The sequence below is a fragment of the Oryzias latipes genome, chromosome 11, assembly GCF_053564925.1.
Source record: "Oryzias latipes strain Hd-rR chromosome 11, Olatipes_Hd-rR_3.1".
NCBI lineage: Eukaryota > Metazoa > Chordata > Actinopteri > Beloniformes > Adrianichthyidae > Oryzias > Oryzias latipes.
In genome coordinates this window covers 7,978,795-7,998,387 of record NC_136247.1, presented here as the reverse complement: position 1 = coordinate 7,998,387, position 19,593 = coordinate 7,978,795, and the positions used below count along the sequence as shown (strand labels likewise).

General features: G+C 41.2%; 1 protein-coding gene across 19 annotated transcripts; it reads left to right on the top strand.

The window, feature by feature from the left end:
* Positions 1-5,869: 5,869 nt before the first annotated feature.
* On the top strand, positions 5,870-19,249 carry atat1 (alpha tubulin acetyltransferase 1). 19 transcript variants are annotated; one of them, XM_078954702.1, is made up of 13 exons: positions 5,870-6,241; positions 7,443-7,503; positions 7,948-8,039; positions 8,126-8,183; positions 8,253-8,366; positions 8,679-8,780; positions 12,047-12,092; positions 12,478-12,523; positions 13,647-13,721; positions 14,250-14,463; positions 16,293-16,378; positions 16,937-17,015; positions 18,660-19,249. In XM_078954702.1, exons 1-13 carry the CDS (start codon positions 6,150-6,152, stop codon positions 19,140-19,142), a joined length of 1,548 nt encoding a protein of 515 aa, XP_078810828.1. In that variant the 5' UTR covers positions 5,870-6,149; the 3' UTR covers positions 19,143-19,249. The 19 variants fall into 19 exon arrangements, 18 of the variants coding, with proteins under 18 accessions (XP_078810828.1, XP_023815831.1, XP_078810833.1 ...); XM_023960063.2 differs by having other exon boundaries at positions 13,644-13,721; XM_078954707.1 differs by lacking the exon at positions 12,478-12,523 and adding an exon at positions 17,667-17,712 and having other exon boundaries at positions 8,580-8,780; positions 13,644-13,721.
* Positions 19,250-19,593: the final 344 nt, after the last annotated feature.

The window sequence follows — 19,593 nt, the reverse complement described above, 5'->3', positions numbered from 1 at the left end:
TGTTGTTGAAATTCATCCATCTTCTTGTTACTTTGTTTCCGTTTCTACAACATAAAAACCACAAAAAAGGCATTTCCCTTCCTCCAAATACAGACCTGACTCTCTGCAGAGTCACAGAGGAAGTCCCAGCTCATTTTACAACCCCCCACCCCCATCTTCCTCAGATGAACAACATCAGTCACCATGGTGAGCAGGTAAAATATTTTCTTCCAGAACAGTACAGGTGTTACAGTATTTGTGTCTCGCAAATTCTAAATCTTAACCCTGTTAAGTCGAGAAGGAGAGTCTACAGGCAGGGATGCCCAGCTTAGCTTATTCCATTTAGTTTAGTTTAGCAATCAGCTGTTGCATTTTATTTTATGTTTTGTACAATTAGCTATGTGTAGCCCATTGAGACAACTGTGTCGTAATATTGGGCTATATAAATAAAATTAAATTGGGTTATATAGAATTTAAGTCTAAAGTATTTTGATATTAAGACTATTTTTAAACTCTTTGATGAAATCCACAACAATAATTTGTAATATCATTTTTAATAAGATATAGATAGTATCAATTATGGTACATTGGGTGATTGGTCAAGTTTAAACTCACAACAATGTTATTTTAAAATGCAAAAAGCCCCTTATTATTTGCCCACTGTCTCAAATTTGATCCACACATTTCTGACATGGTGTAACTGTATTAACGATGACAATTTTTTTTCGCATAGTTGCAACACAGAAAGTAGATATTTAAAAAATGAATAACAGTAGTTTTTCTCATCATAAAGTTTTAAAAATGTTGAAATGTTTTCCCCGCCAAAAGTCTTTTTGAGATTTCATGGAAGTGGTCATTTTGAAATGAGCAGGAAAAGCCCTTCTACTGCTGCTAATTGAATGATGATGAACTGCAGGGTAGAAAACATGGACCAATTTATTGGGTTTTTATGAAAAGTTTGGATTATACTAATGAGATAGGGGTCTCAGGAATGCATGTATCAAATATGACATAAACGGTCACATAAAGTTAAGCTAAAAAATAGAAAAACAAGTCTTTATATTTTATTATTTTTAATTATATTTGGCTAACACAAAATTATAACTAAATAAATAAATAATAATACTTAGATTTACAGGAAAAAGCTTTGGCTTGGTGCAACCATTATTGGTAGATTTGCCTTTGTTAGAAAAGTTTTTTTTCTTTATTCAATGGTATTTATTCTTCAGAATAATCAAACTCAGGTGTTTTAATCACGGTCATGACCACAGAAGCATTAAAACAATGCACCTGAGCATGCAGACTGCTTCTTCAATCATATGTCCAAAGAGCTACTCACAGTGAACTCCAGAGAGCTGCTGTGACAGAACATCACCTGCACAATGACTCAGCCACAGAATGGTAAGTTACGTAAACTGACAGAATGGGGTCAGCAGATGTGAAGTCACATGGTGTGCAGAGGTGACCGACTTTCTGCAAAGTCAATCACCAATCAAGAACAGGGGGTTTTGTTGAGTGGGTTTCCATCATCTGCACTTGCATGTAAGTGCATTACAAAGCAATATCTACAATATTGTAAAGCGCCCCACCACTAGACTTTGAGGCAGTGGAAACTCTCTGGAGTGACAAATAATGGCTTTCCTGTCACAAGGGCCAACGTTGGGTTTGGAATTATTTCTAAGTGAAAGAAAAAAAATAGGAGTCTGCATCAAAGTGATTTTGTTTCCATCATTTCGCTCATCTTGACTCTGGCTGTTTGACAGACAGAAAATCTATTCAAGGGTGTTAAAAATGGACAAAAATTTCAAAGGAAACATCAGTTGTCCCGTTTAGAAAAAAAAAAAGAAGAGAAGAAGGAAAACACTACAAGGATAAAGGAATGCAGGCAATGTCTGAAATTAACACTCAATTACATACAATATGGAGCAACAGTTGCCACATAGCGAATGAAGGTTTGCACTTAAATAGACTAGTCTTGTTCATTAGTTTATTGGGGATTTCTTCTAAACTCTTCTGCCATTCTCATCAATCAGATGCAATGGGCACAATCATGTCTTTTTCTGTTTGGTTTTATGTGGCACTTGCGCACACAAACAGAGGAATATGTCCTTTATTTCCATTGATGTTCATTCGGAAACGACCAGAATTCATTAATTTATAATTCGTGTCATGGTTGTATGAAAAAATAACAGAAAAATGTGGCAATTTCTACCAGAACCAGCCAGCCTTCAAAAGGAAAACACAAATTGATGAGTGTTTAGTGTGAAATAACTTACATCTTAACTGTGATTTCAACTATAAAAGTATATTAAAGTATATTATATGATTATATATTTTGTTCTTGTGTTTGTATGTATGCAGACTTTGAGTTATTGAGGGCGGGGCAGGAAAGGGGGGTGAGGGTGGGGGTGGGGGACGTCGTCCAGTGTTTTCCACAGGGTGTCAAACTAGCCAGGATGATATGAATCAAATTGTTAAAATGAATCATTACACCCCTAGAAAACAATGATGTGAGTTTTCCGTGGAAGAACAAGAGTGAAAAAAACACCTTTGGAACTAGTTAGAGCAAAGAAATCCCCAGGTGTTCTGCTTTTGCTGAAAACAGATAGAACTCCTTATTCACCTCCATCAGTTCAACAAATCATCATCCTCCAAAAGTTAAAATGTGGAAACGGCTCTAAGTATAATCCCACTTTCATCCAACTTTAAGTTATTCGCCACTAATAAAAAGAGGAGACGTCCGTTGTGGATGTAATGCCGCAAGGCCAGGACCACAACACAAATCTCAACAGCATACTCAGACAGAGATGTGTCAGCCACTGATCCAACAAGGTCTGGACCAAAACCATATGGGGAGTTTAGATAGTGGAAGATGACTGTGAGTGTCACTGATTTTTGTGGCATTTAATAGATTCAGTATGTGAAACCTGCATTTGGCCACATAAAGAGACAGGTTTCAACGCGACGATAAAGTAGGTTATTCAAGGACAGGGGGGGAAAACCCCATATCACTTTCACTTAGCTTTGTACCGAAAACAACTGCAAAAAAAGAGATGTTTGTCTTTTGTACCTCAATGTGAAACAAAAACCTATTTACAATATTCACTACTACAGTAAAATTAATGTATAAATAAAAATAAATTCAAATGCAAGAAAAAAGAAAAATACATTGAAAATTTCTACTTGTTTTTAAGCTGAATATTACTTGTCGTGTTGTATTTATATTATTTTGTTGCTTTAACTTTCAAGCTTCTTTCCCTCTGCTGATTTTTATAATTGTCTCTGACAAGTTTATTTTTCTCTTCTCTGCAAACAAATCTGAAAATGGAAACTCCTAAAAATGTATACCAAATTTATCGATCTGCAATGCATGAATGTTGGTTATATAGAGACAACACAAGAAAACCTGCGGTGGTTCACCGGAAACCATCTGACCACTGCTACTCGTCTGCTCTCATTGGTCCATCACAATATTTGCTTGAATCTACCTAGTCAGACAGGATAATAGCTCTCAGTCACACAAGAGGTTAATTTGTTCTACATTCATTTTAGCTTGAATCTTTTATATCTAATTTAATTTATTTTAGTGGAATTTAGTTCAAAATTATTTATTTTTAACGTGATATTAATTGGAGAGATTTGTCACTAAACTATCTTCGATATTTTAGTGTCTATAGAAGAAAGATGCTAAATAAATCACCCCTAAATGTTTCTACAGAGTGCAGGAAGGCCCAATCCAGTACTTTCAGACAGTTTAGTCTGCCTACGTAACAGTTCCTGTGATGACCCAGAGCACAAACATTTAACTAAAGACGTTTCCTTTCTGGAGATCCATTCAAGCTTTTACTTATGAGGAATTATGATCCCCAAAACAAATCCCAGATGGCGAGTCTTCTCCCTCTGAGAAATGTTGATGAAATAAAGCAAGAGATGAGGCCACTAAGTCTTAGATAAGGAAATGAAACTATAGAACATTCCAAAGATTATCCGGTGACTTCAGTCCCCACAAGAGCCACGTGGATGCATGCTGCGAAAGCTTTGGAAAAAAAAGAGGAAACACCAGGATTGTGCAACTTTGAATAATGAGGCAATGTAGGATTGAAAACCTGAAGGAGAGCACCTGTCTGGGCGAGGCCTGCAGAAAGCTGTAGGAGGGCCGGACATGCGGAGGCGGGCTGAGTGAAACCAGGTAGAATCAAACTGGTGGATTTTTACCTCCTTCCGGTAGACAACCGCAGTCGTTTGTTCCTGCGTCGGTTTGTTGCAACACGAGTTGTGCATAGGCTTGTTCCACTCAGGGAGTGTGTTCCAGTGGTTTGACCTGCTGTGGTTTGACTCAATAAGTGTGTAAGCTGAACTCGATAAATGCTTAGCTCATCAGTCGTTGTCTTTACAGCAGATCTCATGAAAGTAAGTTGTTCAGCTTGAGTTCAGATGATGCCCTGGACACTTTTGGGTCTACTTCTAGTTTGAATTGGATAAGAATAAAATCTACAAATTTGTCCAAAATGGTTTTGATTGTCTTTGACATGCCACTGGTTCATATCAGAAAGTGATTTCTGTCAGATATAAAAGAAAAAAACCAAACTTTACACTTTTGTTGACAATTGAGAGACAATTCTCATTGGAGGATATAGATGGATACAAGCCCACAGATGACAAATCTCCCCAAATCTGTAAATCCAGTTTTGATCTGGACTTCCTTTCATGCGCTCTTGAATAAGGGCAATTCTGTTCTTGCAGCAGCTCTTAGTTGTTATTTTTTTCAGACTATCAATCAGCTATTATTTTTGCAGCTTTAAGAGAAACAAAGAGTGGAACTCGGTCATGCTTCCTGTTGAAGTAACCAACTGCAACATCATGGGTTGCAAGACTGAATTTAGCTCTCCTCGGCCCGCCTGAGAAACGTAAACTTTCCTTGCGTGTCTGACTGATGAACCTGAGCACCACCATGATGATTGCGTCCTGCAGTCTGCATTCAGAATACCGTACCCTGCAGTGCCATCTCGTGGCACATCAGGGAATTAAAAGCAAGTGTGCAGTGTAGAACAGAAACTGGATGTGCCCACACCTCTGTCTGCCTGCCCCAGGGCAGCTGGGGCTACATTAGCTGTTACCATCACCGAGTATGAATGAGGAGTGAATGAATAATGGACAAATTGTAAGTGTTTTGAGCACCAAGAAAATAGCGCAGATAAATCTAATCCATTATTATTCTTATCATTATTTACCCAGTTTAGTCAAGCCTGAAATCTTGCATGCCCCATGGCAAAAAGTTTATTTTTGATTGATGAAGACAAAGATGCCTTCTTAAAAAAGCTATAATGGGGAAAAGTAATTCCCTTTATTTTAGGAAAATGTGACATGCCTGGATTTTGCCAAACTGTACTTTTAGAAATCTGATGATAAAAGCTCAAAAATTAAATTATATCCACCTTGTTAAGCTGCTGACAGTGGTATTGCAGATAGATAAGAGTTCTTATCTAATCATTCTTTAGCTAATTTGTGTTGTCAGGATCTTTGAAATACGTCCGAGGCCTTCAGAATCTAAAAAGAAGGCTCACCTGTGCTGTAACGGAAAGAAAGCCAGTTAGAGTTTCTCCAACCAACACTAAAATTCTCACCACCAGGTAAAGTGAATTCTTTGGCTAGAACAGACGTGAAGCTTCTAGCTCAGCTAACATCATTAGAAACTTTAAATAAACATCGTTCTTTAACAATAGTTTTATACAACTTTAAGAAAAGTTTTATTTTTAAAGAGTGGGAAACTAGTGAAAAATACTGAAACTATTTTAAATTAACTGCGTAAAAACCTTTCACTGTTCCCTCGCTCTGATGTTGACAAAAAAGTGTCCGGCATGGTCCACCAGACTCCGCCCCCTCTGGACGCGCCTGCGTGTTGATGACGCGAACCTAAATTGAACCCGGCGGATTCTATGGATCCTCAGGCGTGACCATAAATGCCGGTTCTGCAGGTCTGCCGGAACCTTGCTATACTTTTCTTGTTTCGTCCCAAACCTGCTTGGGGTTCCACTTCTGGTCACTGTAGGTCCGCCTCCGCGGAGGTGGACGTCGCTGCGTGCCGGATAACTGCCAAACAGCTGCTAATAAGCAGCGGAGCCTCCGTGTGAGCTGTTTCGTCGGGGTACCGGTCCGGATCGAACCGGACGATGGAATTTCCCTTTGATATCAACCAGATATTCACTGAACGGATCTCCTTCCTTGACCAGAATCTCGTAGCGGACCGTTGGACGGCTAGGAGGTGGGTGTGAGGATGCCGGCTCTCTTTGTTAGCATGTTTTGATCATGTAGCACCACCCCTTCCAAATAAATCATCTATAATTATCTCTAAATATCAAATTATTTTTAAGTTTAAAAGTATTACTACATTAAAGCGCCATACTCCCTTATAATCTAATATTTTTTTTAATACATGTGTGCATTAGTTGACAGCAGCCGTTAGCTCTTCAGATTTTTTGCTCTGATGATGTCATCTTCTACGTCATGGTTCAGGCTCAGGCCATTTGCCGGTCAATCAACAATGGGTTCTGAACCAGGAACTGCTACTTCTGTCAGTGTGAACAAGACCAAAGTCCTGCTAGAAAAAGGAGACCAGTATCTCCACAGATTTGTTCAGAAGCGGGATCATGGTGGTGTTTTGTAGACCACCATTTACAAAACAAATCCAAATGTTATTTCATATAAAAGCAGGACTAAAGATCACTGAGCAACCATTTAGTTATTGTGTTCCAAGTCCAGGTGAGAAGTTCCACTCCTTATGAAGCTTCGTCAAATTCTCTCCTCGCTGGTTTGCAGATATTTCTGAAGATGTTTACATTTTCTACTTTAAAAAACAAATTTACACAACCAGGTCAGCTACTTAAAATACATCTAAAGGGGTTGTTATGCTTAAGTCAGTCTCCAACTTCTCCTGCGTTAAAAGGTCCAACTTTTTTGTTTTTACCTCCAATTTATTATCCAAAAGGGGGATAAATTGACTCATTTTAAATTTAAAACGGGACTACAAACACGAGTGGACACATTTGAATAATAAAGGGGTTAAATCTTCTGCTTTACTGGGTGATTTTTTTTTTTTTTTTTTTTTTTTTTTTTCCAGGATTTCAACATGTTTTATGAGCTGAGAAACTGCTCTGAAATCATTCAGACAAAGGGTCATGTTTGGTGTCCAAACCTTCTGGGGGGGTTTTTTCTGTTGAAAATTTTAGATTTTAAATCAAAACACAAAGTTTTAAAAAGAAGTTAATCCAAAACCGTGTCAAGTCTGACAGGGACTAAAGTTCTTATCTTTTAATCAATCAATCAGTATTTTTTTTTTAATCCACCTGCAGTTGAATAAAAAATGGCGAGTGAAGCGCAGATCTTGAGCTCTTTGCTGCGTTTCTGAATTTTCTGCTGTTTTTGTTTGTTGTTGTTTTGTTTTTTTGTCTCTGTCCTTCCACCAGACCTGATCTCCAGGCGAACCTTGCTACGGTCATCGATGAGTTGGGGAGAGCCTCGGCAAAGGTGAGTGCACGGGGGCGGGATTATGGGATGTCAGTTCTTCAGAGCTAATATCTGGAACGAGCAGCAAAACGGTTAGTCCATTGGCTTTGAAGAACCGAAGCCCTGCAATAACATGACCTGATGTTAGATCTACCTTTGCTCCTTTTAGTGGGGTCAGGAGTTTCAAACATCTCAGAAAACTCTGTAGGTGGTACTCTTCACTGATTTTTTTATTTATTTGTGGTATTTAAACCAAACAAACTCATTTTGGGGGGGTTAACAGAATAGGAGGCAATGGAGCAGACCTGCATGAAAAGTTTCAATCAGACATCATGACAACTGGCTAAAACACTTAAAAACCTTTTGATAAGAACCTTCAAAATGCAAAGGGAATAAATATTAAATCAACTGGTGGTCGCTGTTTACCTCACTCTGCATGCTGAGTCATGTTTGCGGTCCCCACAGGCGCAGCAGCTGACCGCGGCGGTGACCAGCGCCTCCAAGCTGCAGTCTCAGCGGCACCAGCTGTACCTCCTGAAGGACGGAGAATGCAGCGGGTACGTCTTCCCCCTCCCTTGTCTACGCTGGTCAGGTGGACCCGCTCAGCTCTGGTGCTGTTGTCACACATGTCTCATGTTTGCAGCGGGCGAGGCGCCGTTGTGGGCTTCCTGAAGGTCGGGCATAAGAAGCTATTCCTGCTGGTGAGTCTCTTATTCCTCCTAACTCCTCCCCCGGTTCCTGGTCCTGCAGTGACTCTCGTTGCCGTGCAGGACCGGCATGGTGTGCACGTGGAGGCGGAGCCCCTGTGTGTCCTGGACTTCTATATTGCAGAGAACCTGCAGAGACACGGCTATGGGCTGGAGCTTTTTGACTTCATGCTGCAGGTGAAGTGTCTCTCCATCTTCTCGTCACCTTCCAAGTGAAAAGCATCAATGTTCAGCTGTTTTATGGACGTGAGGTCGGCCATATCTTCCCAAATGAAATAAAACCTTCCGTTTTCTCTGGTCAAAGTTACTCATTGAAGTTTCTTTCAATTCATTTTAATCCAGAACTTCTAGGTTAACATTTTTTCTTCTTCTTTACCCTGAAAACCATAGACTTTTCCTCATATAACTTCCTGTGAATCTAAAGTCCTCTGGAGAGACATGAGAGGAGGAAAACCATCAGATCATCACCGTCATATCTCTGTGTCACAGCATAAGAACGTGGAGCCGGGGCGGATGGCGTACGACAGGCCCTCGCCCAAGCTGCTGTCCTTTCTAGAGAAGCATTACTCCCTGACGCAGAACGTTCCTCAGGTACCGTAAACCCCCCCCCCCCTTGCTCTGCCTGGAACTGGCTGGATCTGAGGAGAAGCCAGATCTTCAGATATAGTTCCTGTCATGTCACATACTTATCCTAAATAGAGTTTTGAGTTTGTCCAACTGAACAACATGTTTGACTGTCTCCTCATGAACCTGTGGTAGAGCGTTTTTAATCCAAACCAGGTAACTTCCTTTTAAAGATCAGAGGAGAGTCATCTGAGTGAAGCAAGATTTGGGCTGTAGGCGAGGAAACTGCAGATCCTGAGGATGAGGAGCAGTGGGATCCTAAGTGGAGCTTTAGATGTGTGGCTTTTTTTTAGACTTTCTGGGTCCTTTTAGGGTAATTTAAATCGGTTAACCACAGACCGCTGATCCCCACTTGGGCTGGTGGTCACTTTAGAGATGATCTAAATAGCTAGATGGATGATAGATGTAGATGTTTTCATGGTCATCTGGGTGGAGCTGAAGGTACTAATCAGGTTCTAGTCGTTTCTGTAGAGTTTGATCCATTTGAAATATATCTGCTGTTGTTACCTTTCTCTGCCACTAGATGTCCTCTCTTCTCTGCTTCCACCTTTTTAGGTTCCTCCAGCTGTTCCTTCTTCACTCAGCTTTTCCTTATCTCATCCTTATGCTTGTCACTCATCTGTCTGGTTTGTGCTACTGTACATCTGTAATGATTACCCCCAGACCTGAACATGAATCACCACTCACATTTATTCTGGAGAGCTCAGCAGAAATATGTGATTCTCTGTGTCTCTGAAGGTTTTTAGGAAAACTTTCTCTCATAAACAAGATTCAAGATTCAAGATTCAAGAAGAACTTTATTAATCCCCGAAGGGAAATTTAGTTGCAGTAGCAGCACTAGGGAAAAGGGGGGGAGGGGGGGGGGGTAAAGACAAACACAGACACAAAAAATACAGAGAGTAGAACAGGACAAAAATTGAGTAAAATACAATTTGAAAAGTGTAGTCTGTGACTAGAAACTAGAATTTTCATGTACATCCGAGTCTGCCAGATGAGTTGTGGAGTCTAATGGCTGATGGCAGGAATGACTTCCTGTATCGTTCTCTGGCACAGCGAGGGTGTATGATCCTGCCACTGAAACTGCTTCTCAGGTTGTCCACCTCCCTGAAGAGGGGATGGGAAGGATTGTCCATGATGGTCCCCAGTTTAGCCAGTAGTCTGTCCCCAACCACCTCTTCCAGCTTGGCAGGCTTGAGGCCAATGACAGACCCTGCTTTCCTAATGAGTTTATTCAGTCTGTTGGCGTCCTTTGCTTTGATGCCAGCACCCCAGCACACTGCAGCAAAGAAGATGGTGCTTGCCATGACAGACTGGTAGAACATGTAAAGCATCCTGCTGCAAACATTGAAGGACCTGAGTCTCCTCAGGAAGTAAAGTCTGCTCGTGCCCTTCTTGTAGACGGCCTCGGTGTTTGTGGACCAGTCCAGTTTATCGTCTAGATGTACTCCCAGGAACTTGTAGGACGAGACAACTTCCACATCCGTCCCACCGATACAGACTGGGGGAGGCGAAGACTTTCTCCTGCTAAAATCAATCACCATCTCTTTAGTCTTGGCCACATTTAGCTGCAGGTAATTTTCCCCAGACCACCTGACGAAGCGCTCCACGAGGCTCCTGTACTCCTCCTCCCATCCATCTTTCACACACCCGACTACAGCTGTGTCATCAGAGTACTTCTGGAGGTGACAGAGCTCAGAGTGGTACTGGAAGTCAGCTGTGTATGTGGTGAATAGGAAGGGGGACAGCACGGTTCCCTGAGGGGCTCCAGTGTTGCTTGTCAGGGTGTCAGACACACAGCTCTGCAGTCTCACAAACTGAGGTCGGCCTGTCAGGTAGTCCTCAATCCATGAGACCAGGGGGGCATCCACCTGCGTCTTCTCTAACTTCTCCCTCATCAGTCTCGGCTGGATGGTATTGAAGGCTGAAGAAAAGTCAAAGAACATGATCCTCACTGTGGTGTTAGGCTTTTCCAGGGAGGAGTATGCTCTCTGCAGCAGGTATAGCAGTGCATCCTCCACTCCCACCTTGGGTTGGTATGCAAACTGCAGTGGGTCTTGGAAAGGGCTCACCAGGGGTCTGAGATGTGACAGCACCAGCCGCTCCATGACCTTCATAACATGGGAGGTCAGTGCTATAGGCCTGTAGTCACTAGGCGACTCTGGATGGTTTTTCTTTGGCACAGGGACAAGGCAGGAAGTCTTCCACAGCACTGGGATCCTCTGAAGGTTAAGGCTCAGGTTGTACAGATGCTGAAGTACACCACATAGCTGGCTGGAACAGTTTTTGAGTACCCGGGGACTGATGCCATCAGGTCCAGCAGCCTTACGCTGGTTGAGCCTCTCCAGCTGTGCGCGTCACTCAAACAAAGTGACACAAGAAGAATGTGAGCTGCTCAGATCACACACACAAAAAAACATCAAACTGATCTTTTTAGATATAAAACACTGACTTATTTACATGTTTAAAGTTCAAAATCAACTCAGAGGTTACTGCCTGAAGTCATTCTTATCACAGATGGAATTCCTTAGGTTCCTGATTCTTTAACCAAAAGGGATTTGAACCATTTGAGCCTGAAAACTTGCAACAACAGCACTTATTAAATGAGCAATTCAAGAAAACATATGAACAAAACTGTACTCTCAATTTTTTTAATCTGTGCTTCCAAATTGATAAACCATTCTCTCGATTCAGATTAATAAATCGTTCTCTCAGATTAGTAATGAAGGTGTAGATGAATACACTGTTCTCTTTTCTAAATTGTCCTCTAACAGTCCATGCACATGGATTACTTACCTAAAATCTTAAATGTATATTTTTTAAACCCCTTGGCACCTGCTGGGCTCTGTACCAATGAGTTTCTGCTCTGTAACGCATGTGATGTGTCATAAACGAGCTGAAACTCAACCTGCAGTTTGAGTTCGTTCTCCAGTTTCTTCTTCAACCCACCCTCCCACGTCACAGAGGGCTTTTCCACACAGATCACCTCCTCAACAAGAAAACGGCGTGCTGTTGACAGCACAGAGACTCTCAAGTTTCAAGTAAACATAAAAAACCACCAGGGCTGGTTTTAAAGGTGAAGGTGTTTCTTCTTGGAAACCTTGGCACAGAATTCATCCAACTTGTTCGTCTGGTTTCTGGGGGAAAGTGCACAGGCGCGCCCAGGTTACACAAGGGGTCTCCACAGCAGCTTCTGCTCAACCAGCATCTCAGTGTGTCTGTTTTCATCTATGCAGGTCAACAACTTTGTGGTATTTGAGGACTTCTTCTTCAACAGAGCAGGTAGGTGTTCCCCACTGGTCCTCTTCTTCCTCTTCCTGTCAGGGGCTTTTGTTCACAGTGAGCCAAGCACTGGTCGGGGGCGTTCCCTAACCTGCCCCCCTCGCCTCGCTCTGCAGTTTACATTCCTGCTGTTGCTGTACTGTCATGCCAATGGGCCTGTCCTTGTTTTGGAGGGAGCTGTCACCAGCATTTGGCATGCCTCTGCTTTTTTTCATTTTCGTTCATCCATTTAGTTTCTGATCTGATTAGGAATTAAACCATTTGTTTTTTACTCTATTTTACGTTTGCCTCCATGAAAGCCTTCTGTAATTGACTGAATCCAGAACTGCTGCTCTTCTTCTTTTTCTACACACCAAAAGTGTTTTGTTTCACTAAACCCTGACAGGCTCCGCCCACTGTCCTCTGACGGATCAGAGGATGCACGGCTTCTTGTAAGAACTCTTCTTTTCTAACACTTCTTCCTTCCTGTTGCCTGCATCCTCCCCCTCATCATGCTTGAGCTCCTTCTTCTCCTCCTTCTCCTCTGTTTGCCTCCTTTTATTGACCTGTACCAAACCACACATTCTAGCGATATGTTAGTCCCCGACCCCTCCGAACCCCTGCGTCTGCCTGCTTTTGCTCCTGCAGCAGAGGAGCAAACTGACTGCCTCCTGTGAGCTCAGAGTACCGCGCAGAAGACATTCTGTTTGTTCCGCCGCTGGAGTGCACTCTGGAAAAAACACACACACAACCGATGGAACGCATCGTGAAAAAAGAGAAATGAGGAAGAAAGCCCAAACCTCAAGAACAGCCAGCACCAGAGCATCCTGCTTCCCTCTAGTTATTTTTTATTGTGCTGGACTAGAAGGTTGCTCATTATCACTGACCTCCTGTGATGCTTCCATGTGTGTTCTGACTGCAGTTCCCACCGTTCTGCTGCTGTTCATGCGTCCTCAGTTGCTGCAGCTTCTTCTGTCTTCCTGTCAGAGGCTGCCATTCTTCTCTGCTTTTGAACTCAGAATCAGCTGCAGAAACTGTCATCTGTTCAACTTTGGGATTCCCTCCTCCACATGAAACGTACACACAAGCCTTCAAACAAAACACAAAATACTGCCTGAAGCTTTACAAATCCAAGAGGAACTTTCAGAGTCAAACACTTGCCTTTAGGGCCTAAAAATAACAACCCCCTTTTTTAAGCTTTTTTTTTTCCAAAAACAGAGTTTAGCTTGTCTTTAAATGTCACTTCCAGGTCATTTTTCTTTAATGCTCACATCCTGGACCTGTTTATTTCGGCTTCAAATGACATATCAGGGGGAAAAATTGTCAGATATTGTGCTGTCCCATGTAGCTTGATGTAAATGTGGATGAATTTACATAAACCTCCCCTATCTGAATGTGTTTGAAGCCACATATTAAAGGGGAGAGGGCATTTAAAAAGCACATGCTTCAACCCGGAAGTTCTGTTTGTTATGTCTGTCCTCTATAAAATCAGGTTTAGGGCATAACCGAGTATCGTTCAAGCAACTAGACTCTACGGCCGACTATTCTAACTGTTCTGTTCTGTGTTCTCAGCAGCAGTCCAGCTGAGGAAGACTCCCCCCAAAAAGCCAGATGGAGAGATCAAGCCTTACTCTTTAATGGAGAGAGGAGGTGAGCCGCTCTTTGGGGCCTAAACGGACACTGCTGTATGTGCAAAGAGACAAATGTGGAGGTGGATGGATGCAGCACATCCCGCAACAGAGCTGTCAAACAAGACAGCTTTATGACTCAGGCTGATGATTTACAAAGCCATGAAAAAAAAAACAAGTGTAAATCCTGTTCTGGAATGAGAAGATGTTTAAATGGATGACTGAACAAAAAGTATCAAGTTTCCTCTGATCATTTCTGAAATATTCTCCACTAAATCAGCATTTTTCCTCATAAAAATGAATAATGAAAGGCTAGCTGCCAAAACTTTTAGCCACTGTAAATGAACTCAAGTATTTTTTTTAATTCAGCTCTTGATGCACTTTTAGTTGTCTTTAAAACTTCAAACATCAAAACAATGTTTTACCTTTTAATAACCATCTGCGGACAGTTCAGCACTTCAGCCGTTGTTAATTTTCAGCTTCTTTTTTCAGTGTCGTTTTAAAAAGACTTCTCAGGTTCTAGAAACTAACGTTCTTCTTCTCTGTCCAGCGGTACGTCAGGAGCAGAGGACTCCTCCGTGGCCGTTTGCTCCCCACCAGTCTCCTCAGCGGTCGGGATCCTCCCAGTGCTCCCCACCCCTGAGTGTGGGTTTGTCCCCAACCAGGGCACCTCATCGGGTCAGCGTGTCGTCTTCCCCTGGAGGAACCAGGAACCAGAGCCGTCAGTCAGCTCTCATCGGGGGCGGCAGAGAAAGACGCAGCAGGTAGAGATGGGGGTTTGATTCCCTGTTCATTCTGCAGTTGAGACCTTTAATAGTATGGCTCAGAGTCACCCTTAATCAGAAATTACATATATGGGGCTTTTATTATCCTAAATGTTATTATTGTGAACGTAAAAAACAGGTCTGTTAATCGGGATCTATTCTAGAAATATAGGCTCCAATGAAAATCTCTAAAACTAGAAAGGAATAAAAGAGCCAGATTAATTTAAGGTCTCCCCCGCCCCTATTTTTGATAATACTAGTTGGGCAGTTTTCAAAAAAAATCAGTAAGTTTACTTAAAACTGCAACTAAGAGTCAAACAGCCAAGACAAATGAAGTCCAAATCCAAAAAGAAAAAACATTTTAACCTCTCAAAATTTCTTATTTTCTTTTAGTGTATTTAGAACTATCCCATCAGTTTAAATGACTGTAACTTTTCATTTTTATAATACACATTTTCTTAGAATATATTTTAGTCCAAAAGTTAAAGAATAGTTCAATTTTTTTCTACATTTTTCAAAGGAATAAAAAAGGAATTTAAGCAAAAGAGAACCTTTTTTTTTCTTTATAAATGTAAAAAATTTGTGTATAGTTATTATATTTCAAAACATTTAAACAGTTTTTTTTCTCTACGATTATGCTGTTATTTTTTGAATTATTTCACTTTCTTTTATTTCATATTTGCTTTGACATATTTTACTGTATAACATATTCACATTCTTAACTTTTTCTTACAGAATTTTTTTTTTTTTTAATTAAATTCTTTTAACTTATGGGATTCTGTAGTTAATAATATAAAATCTTTTTACTTCTTTATGATGAGTTTAGGACCTGTCCTGGATTTGTAATAAGGTTTTTTTTTCATCAGTATTTTACCTTTTAGAAATATTTTCTTTATTTCTCTCCTGCATACATTTACATTAACTAGTCTTTTTTTTCCATGAAGATGCCTTTGAGTTTATTTTATTTTGAAACTTCTTTTTTGTGAGCTGAATAAATATAATCTTAATTTTCATGCTTTAATTCCGTTGTTTTATCATTTTATTTTACTGTTTTAAATTCTCACTCAACTATCTTAAATGAAAGCGGTCAAATGTCAACAACTTAAAAAACTTCCTGATTTGTGGGCTGTTTTTGATTTGATTTAAAAACAAAAGAATAAAATTACTTTTCTGATTTTATTTTGAAGTTCTTAGACCACTTCCTGTTTCTTGTCCCCTGTTGATTTCCTGCTCTCTAATGGCTCCTCTTTTTTCTCTTTTTCATTCCTCCTTATCATTTTGTCCTGTTTCTTTCCTCTGACCACTCCTGCGTTCACCATCTCATCTTTCACTGCCGTCCGCGAGATCAGTTCCCTTAGCAGACCTCAGCCGGGCTTTCCCTGAATCCCAGCTGCTCCTCCTGTTAGAGGAGAACTCTGTGATCCACCTGCTGCTCCCAGTTCAGAGGAGCAAAGAGCACCGCGCTCCCCTTTGAAACACAGAACGTGTCTGCTTGCCTTTTTTTATATGAAACATTAAAGAAGCTGAACCTCGTGTGTGTGGTCCCGTTTGTTGTTCAGACCTTCTGTCAATCAACCAGAAAACTATTGGTGAAAGCTGAGATGGTTTCTTCTCTCCATCATCTTATCTAAATATATTAACAAATGATTTAAGTTTGTCTTTATCTTTCAGTTATTTAAGACATTTTTATTTATCTTTTGTTTTTGTCCCTTTGTTTTCTTTTGCCCTTTCTCCTCTTTTGTTGCCCCGCCATGCCCTCTCACCTCCCTACGCCTCCTCTGTTCTGTTTTCCTCCTCGCTGCGCTGGTCCTCCTCTTTTCCGTTGGCAGCCAGCCGAATTTGGTTGCCCGCCACAGCCTGTACAGCCAGCACATGGACAGCGGAGCTGCCGGACTGCTGGACAGACGCCTGCCAGGTAAGAGTCAGGGAAAAGTCTCTGAAGCCTATGCCTTAGGAAACTTCCATTTTTATTTTGGAGGACGATTATATTGATTAAATACTTTGTAGTATTTTTTTTTTTTTTTTTATCTTTTCTGCTTTCGAGTCAGCCTCCAGGTGCCTGTTGCATTCTGGGACAGAGCTGTCACAGGACAATGAAACTTGTTTACTCCATGTTTTCACGGCAGTTTGAAAAGAAAAGCACTCAAAAGAACATTTCAGAGCCCCAACTGGTTTTTTTGTTGTTGTTGTTGTTTTTATCTCATCAAAACATAATGAGTATACTAATAAATATGCAGAAGAAGGAACATGATTGTTGTCTGTCGTGCTCTAAAGAAGCATTTCTTAATTTACAGTTACTAGAAGCGCCTTAAATCAGGCTAAACTTTCTATTTGGAAGGTGTTTCCATTGTGGGGGAAAAAAAGTCTGTTTGTGGTATTTTTGTTGGTGGTTTTTCTGATTACCGTCTGATCGATTAGTAGCACCTCCAAAGTCTGCTCTGGTCCTCATCTGTGAGCACTTGTGCTTTCTCAGGTTTAAGGCCCGTGCCAGGTCAGACTCGGGAGTACACAGACACACACAGCTCGGCCAGCATTCACACACTCCAGAGCAGGTATTCACACCGCAGCACTGGACGCACAAAAGCTCACTGACGGGGAAACATCTGTCAAGTAACACGGAGAGGGTGAAGCCGCAAGAAGGTGGAGGTCCATAGCAGCTCCATTGCTTTTCATTCTGCCTTGAACACACTTTGAAATTCCAGCTGAACAACAGTTTTTGGCTTTCTGCAAAAATGCTACTTTAAAAAATATATATATATATTTTCACTAGAATGTGTTTAGAAAAAGTCTCTAATCAAGATCAGACTTTCTTTTGGGCTCTTTTATAGGTTAAACATTTAAATGTCTTTACTAAAATGGAGGGAAGTTCTATTTTCTTATTTTCTGAAATGGTTTAATGCCATAACAATTTTAAATATTTAAAGTAATTGATATATATATATATATATATTTTTTTTTTACAATGTTTTTAACGATTTTCTGTTGATATTCTGACTTGTAAATGCGGAATATTAACAGATGTTCTCCAGACCTTTGTCTTTCATTACATGTCTGTCATTACGTGAAAGTAGTGAAATGATATTTTTATTTTAAACGTTGGAAACGGCCTTGGCGTGTTACAAAAGCAGGTCTTCCAGCTCTGCAGGATTCTGTGACGTCTCACCTCCAGAATACCTGATCTTCATCGCCGTGTCTGATTACAGCTCCACAAAAATGCTGCTCTGAAAGAAGCTGTGACATTAGAAAAAGGTCAGCAGCTTCACGCTTAACTGAGCTGAACAAAAAAACAAAAAAAGAAGTCGGTGGTTGTTGGTGTTCCAGCAGTACGGGGAGGAAGCAAATGAAAGCCTTTCATTCTCACTTTCTCTGGAAACCCTGTTGGTTGAAAGAAGAATCTGTGAGCTACAAATTCCTGCAAAGTTCCTTTGTGATGTCCAAAGACCCTGATGAACTACAGTTTTCCCAGTGCTGTTTAAAGTTCTGAGGAGGTGACAAACTGCGTTACCATGGAGATCCTTGATCCAAACTTTAATGTGTGGAAAAACACATCAATGGAGAAGGGAGCTCCAGAAGCCTAAATTTGCTGAGTGTAGAGGTTCAGTCTGGAAAAGAACTCAGTTCTGCAGGGCATGGTGTGCATTTACATGTACATTTATCTCCTTGGTAATTGCATATTTATCACTTTCAAGTACACAGGTACTACATTCTTTACGTGTTATTGCGTGTAATAATAAATGTAAAACATGTATACATTTTACATACCATAACGCTTGTTATACATGTGCAAATATTTATCACGTATAGCAGAATGTAATACACGTGTAATGAAATACATAAATTAATTTGAGAGATGTTAATGCATGCATTTATTTACATGTAATTATACATGTAATACACATAACATGTATTTATCTACAAGTATTACATGTATAATTAATAAACATAACATGTTTAATAATTATGTTTTAGTTCTGAATTGTAAGGATGTCTTAAGTGTGAGCGTTGATGTTCTGCTGCTGTGATTTTAGTCGGGTCTGTACTGAACTTGTGCCTAGAGGCCCCTCCCCGTCCATTTTGGTTGGGTCTTTGTTATGGTCTCAGGCTCCGTTTAGGAGCACTCGCATGTCCTCCATGATGGGTCCTCGCTGTGTCCGTCTGCCCCTTTTGACGGTGAACCATCTCGCCTCATTCTGCAGGTCTCCCATCTCCTCAGTTTTCCCTCCCCTGCCGTCCATGACAGACGCCCGAGCCGGCGGATGGAGGCCTTCAGGTTCAACTGGGTCTGTCGTAGAGGACGGCCAGGTACCGCGCGGTCAGCGGAGCTCGGAGGCAAGCAACTGCAGAGCGCGGCTGGGAGAGGGCGGAGGGCAGAACCGAGGCCGGTGGGGGTCTGCAGGACAGGCCTTCTCCCCAGCCCAGAGGGTGAAGCACATGCAGGAGTACAGGAGCACACGGCCCTGGTGATCCAGATCTGGGCTTTCAACCTGGACAGTCTGGTAGAGCGGTGGCAGGACTCTGACCTGCTGCTCCTTCCTATGGGGGCTTTCACACGTGACAGGAAGAGTTATGTCAGCTATCGGAGCTCCGGATCTGCTTTGTGCACGACCAACGAGCACACTCTCTATTGGGTCAGAGACGTGAGGATCTCTTCCTGTTTGTGTTTCGAGTTCACAGACTGATGAAGTGATTGGATTCTCCAAGGATGACTTCGTTTTTTTTATGAATCTTTCAAACATATTCCTATGTTTGTCAGTGATGATTAAAAAAATGTTGATACAAAATATAATTCAGTTTAGTCAAGCCCACAAACACAAAAAAACGAAATGACAACAAACTGAAAAAAGATCAGCTATTTCAGAGGATCTTCCGTGAAAATATTCAATCTCATCTTTCTTTCCACATCGTCACAAACCGGAGCTGCTCCTAAACAAACAACAGGATTCCTTCCTCATGTTGAGAATGTTTTCCATTTTGCGTATGTACAAGCATTTGTTTACTGATTTATGCAGCTCCAGGTCTCTAAAACTGAAACTACAAACTATAAAAACAAAGAAAAGTATCTTTCTGCAGAGGATGATTGTCACAAGCAGGTCCTGCAGGTTTTGGAGAGTCCCAGAGTTACGGTTAGAT

What these genes read in the sequence shown, in the direction of transcription:
- atat1 (XM_023960062.2), top strand. Translation starts at nt 6,150, where the DNA reads ATGGAATTTCCCTTTGATATCAACCAGATATTCACTGAACGGATCTCC. An exon ending in TTTTTGACTTCATGCTGCAG is followed by an intron (nt 8,367 to 8,579) that starts GTGAAGTGTCTC and finishes TGAAAACCATAG; the next exon opens with ACTTTTCCTCATATAACTTC. An exon ending in GGCAGAGAAAGACGCAGCAG is followed by an intron (nt 14,464 to 16,292) that starts GTAGAGATGGGG and finishes TTCCGTTGGCAG; the next exon opens with CCAGCCGAATTTGGTTGCCC.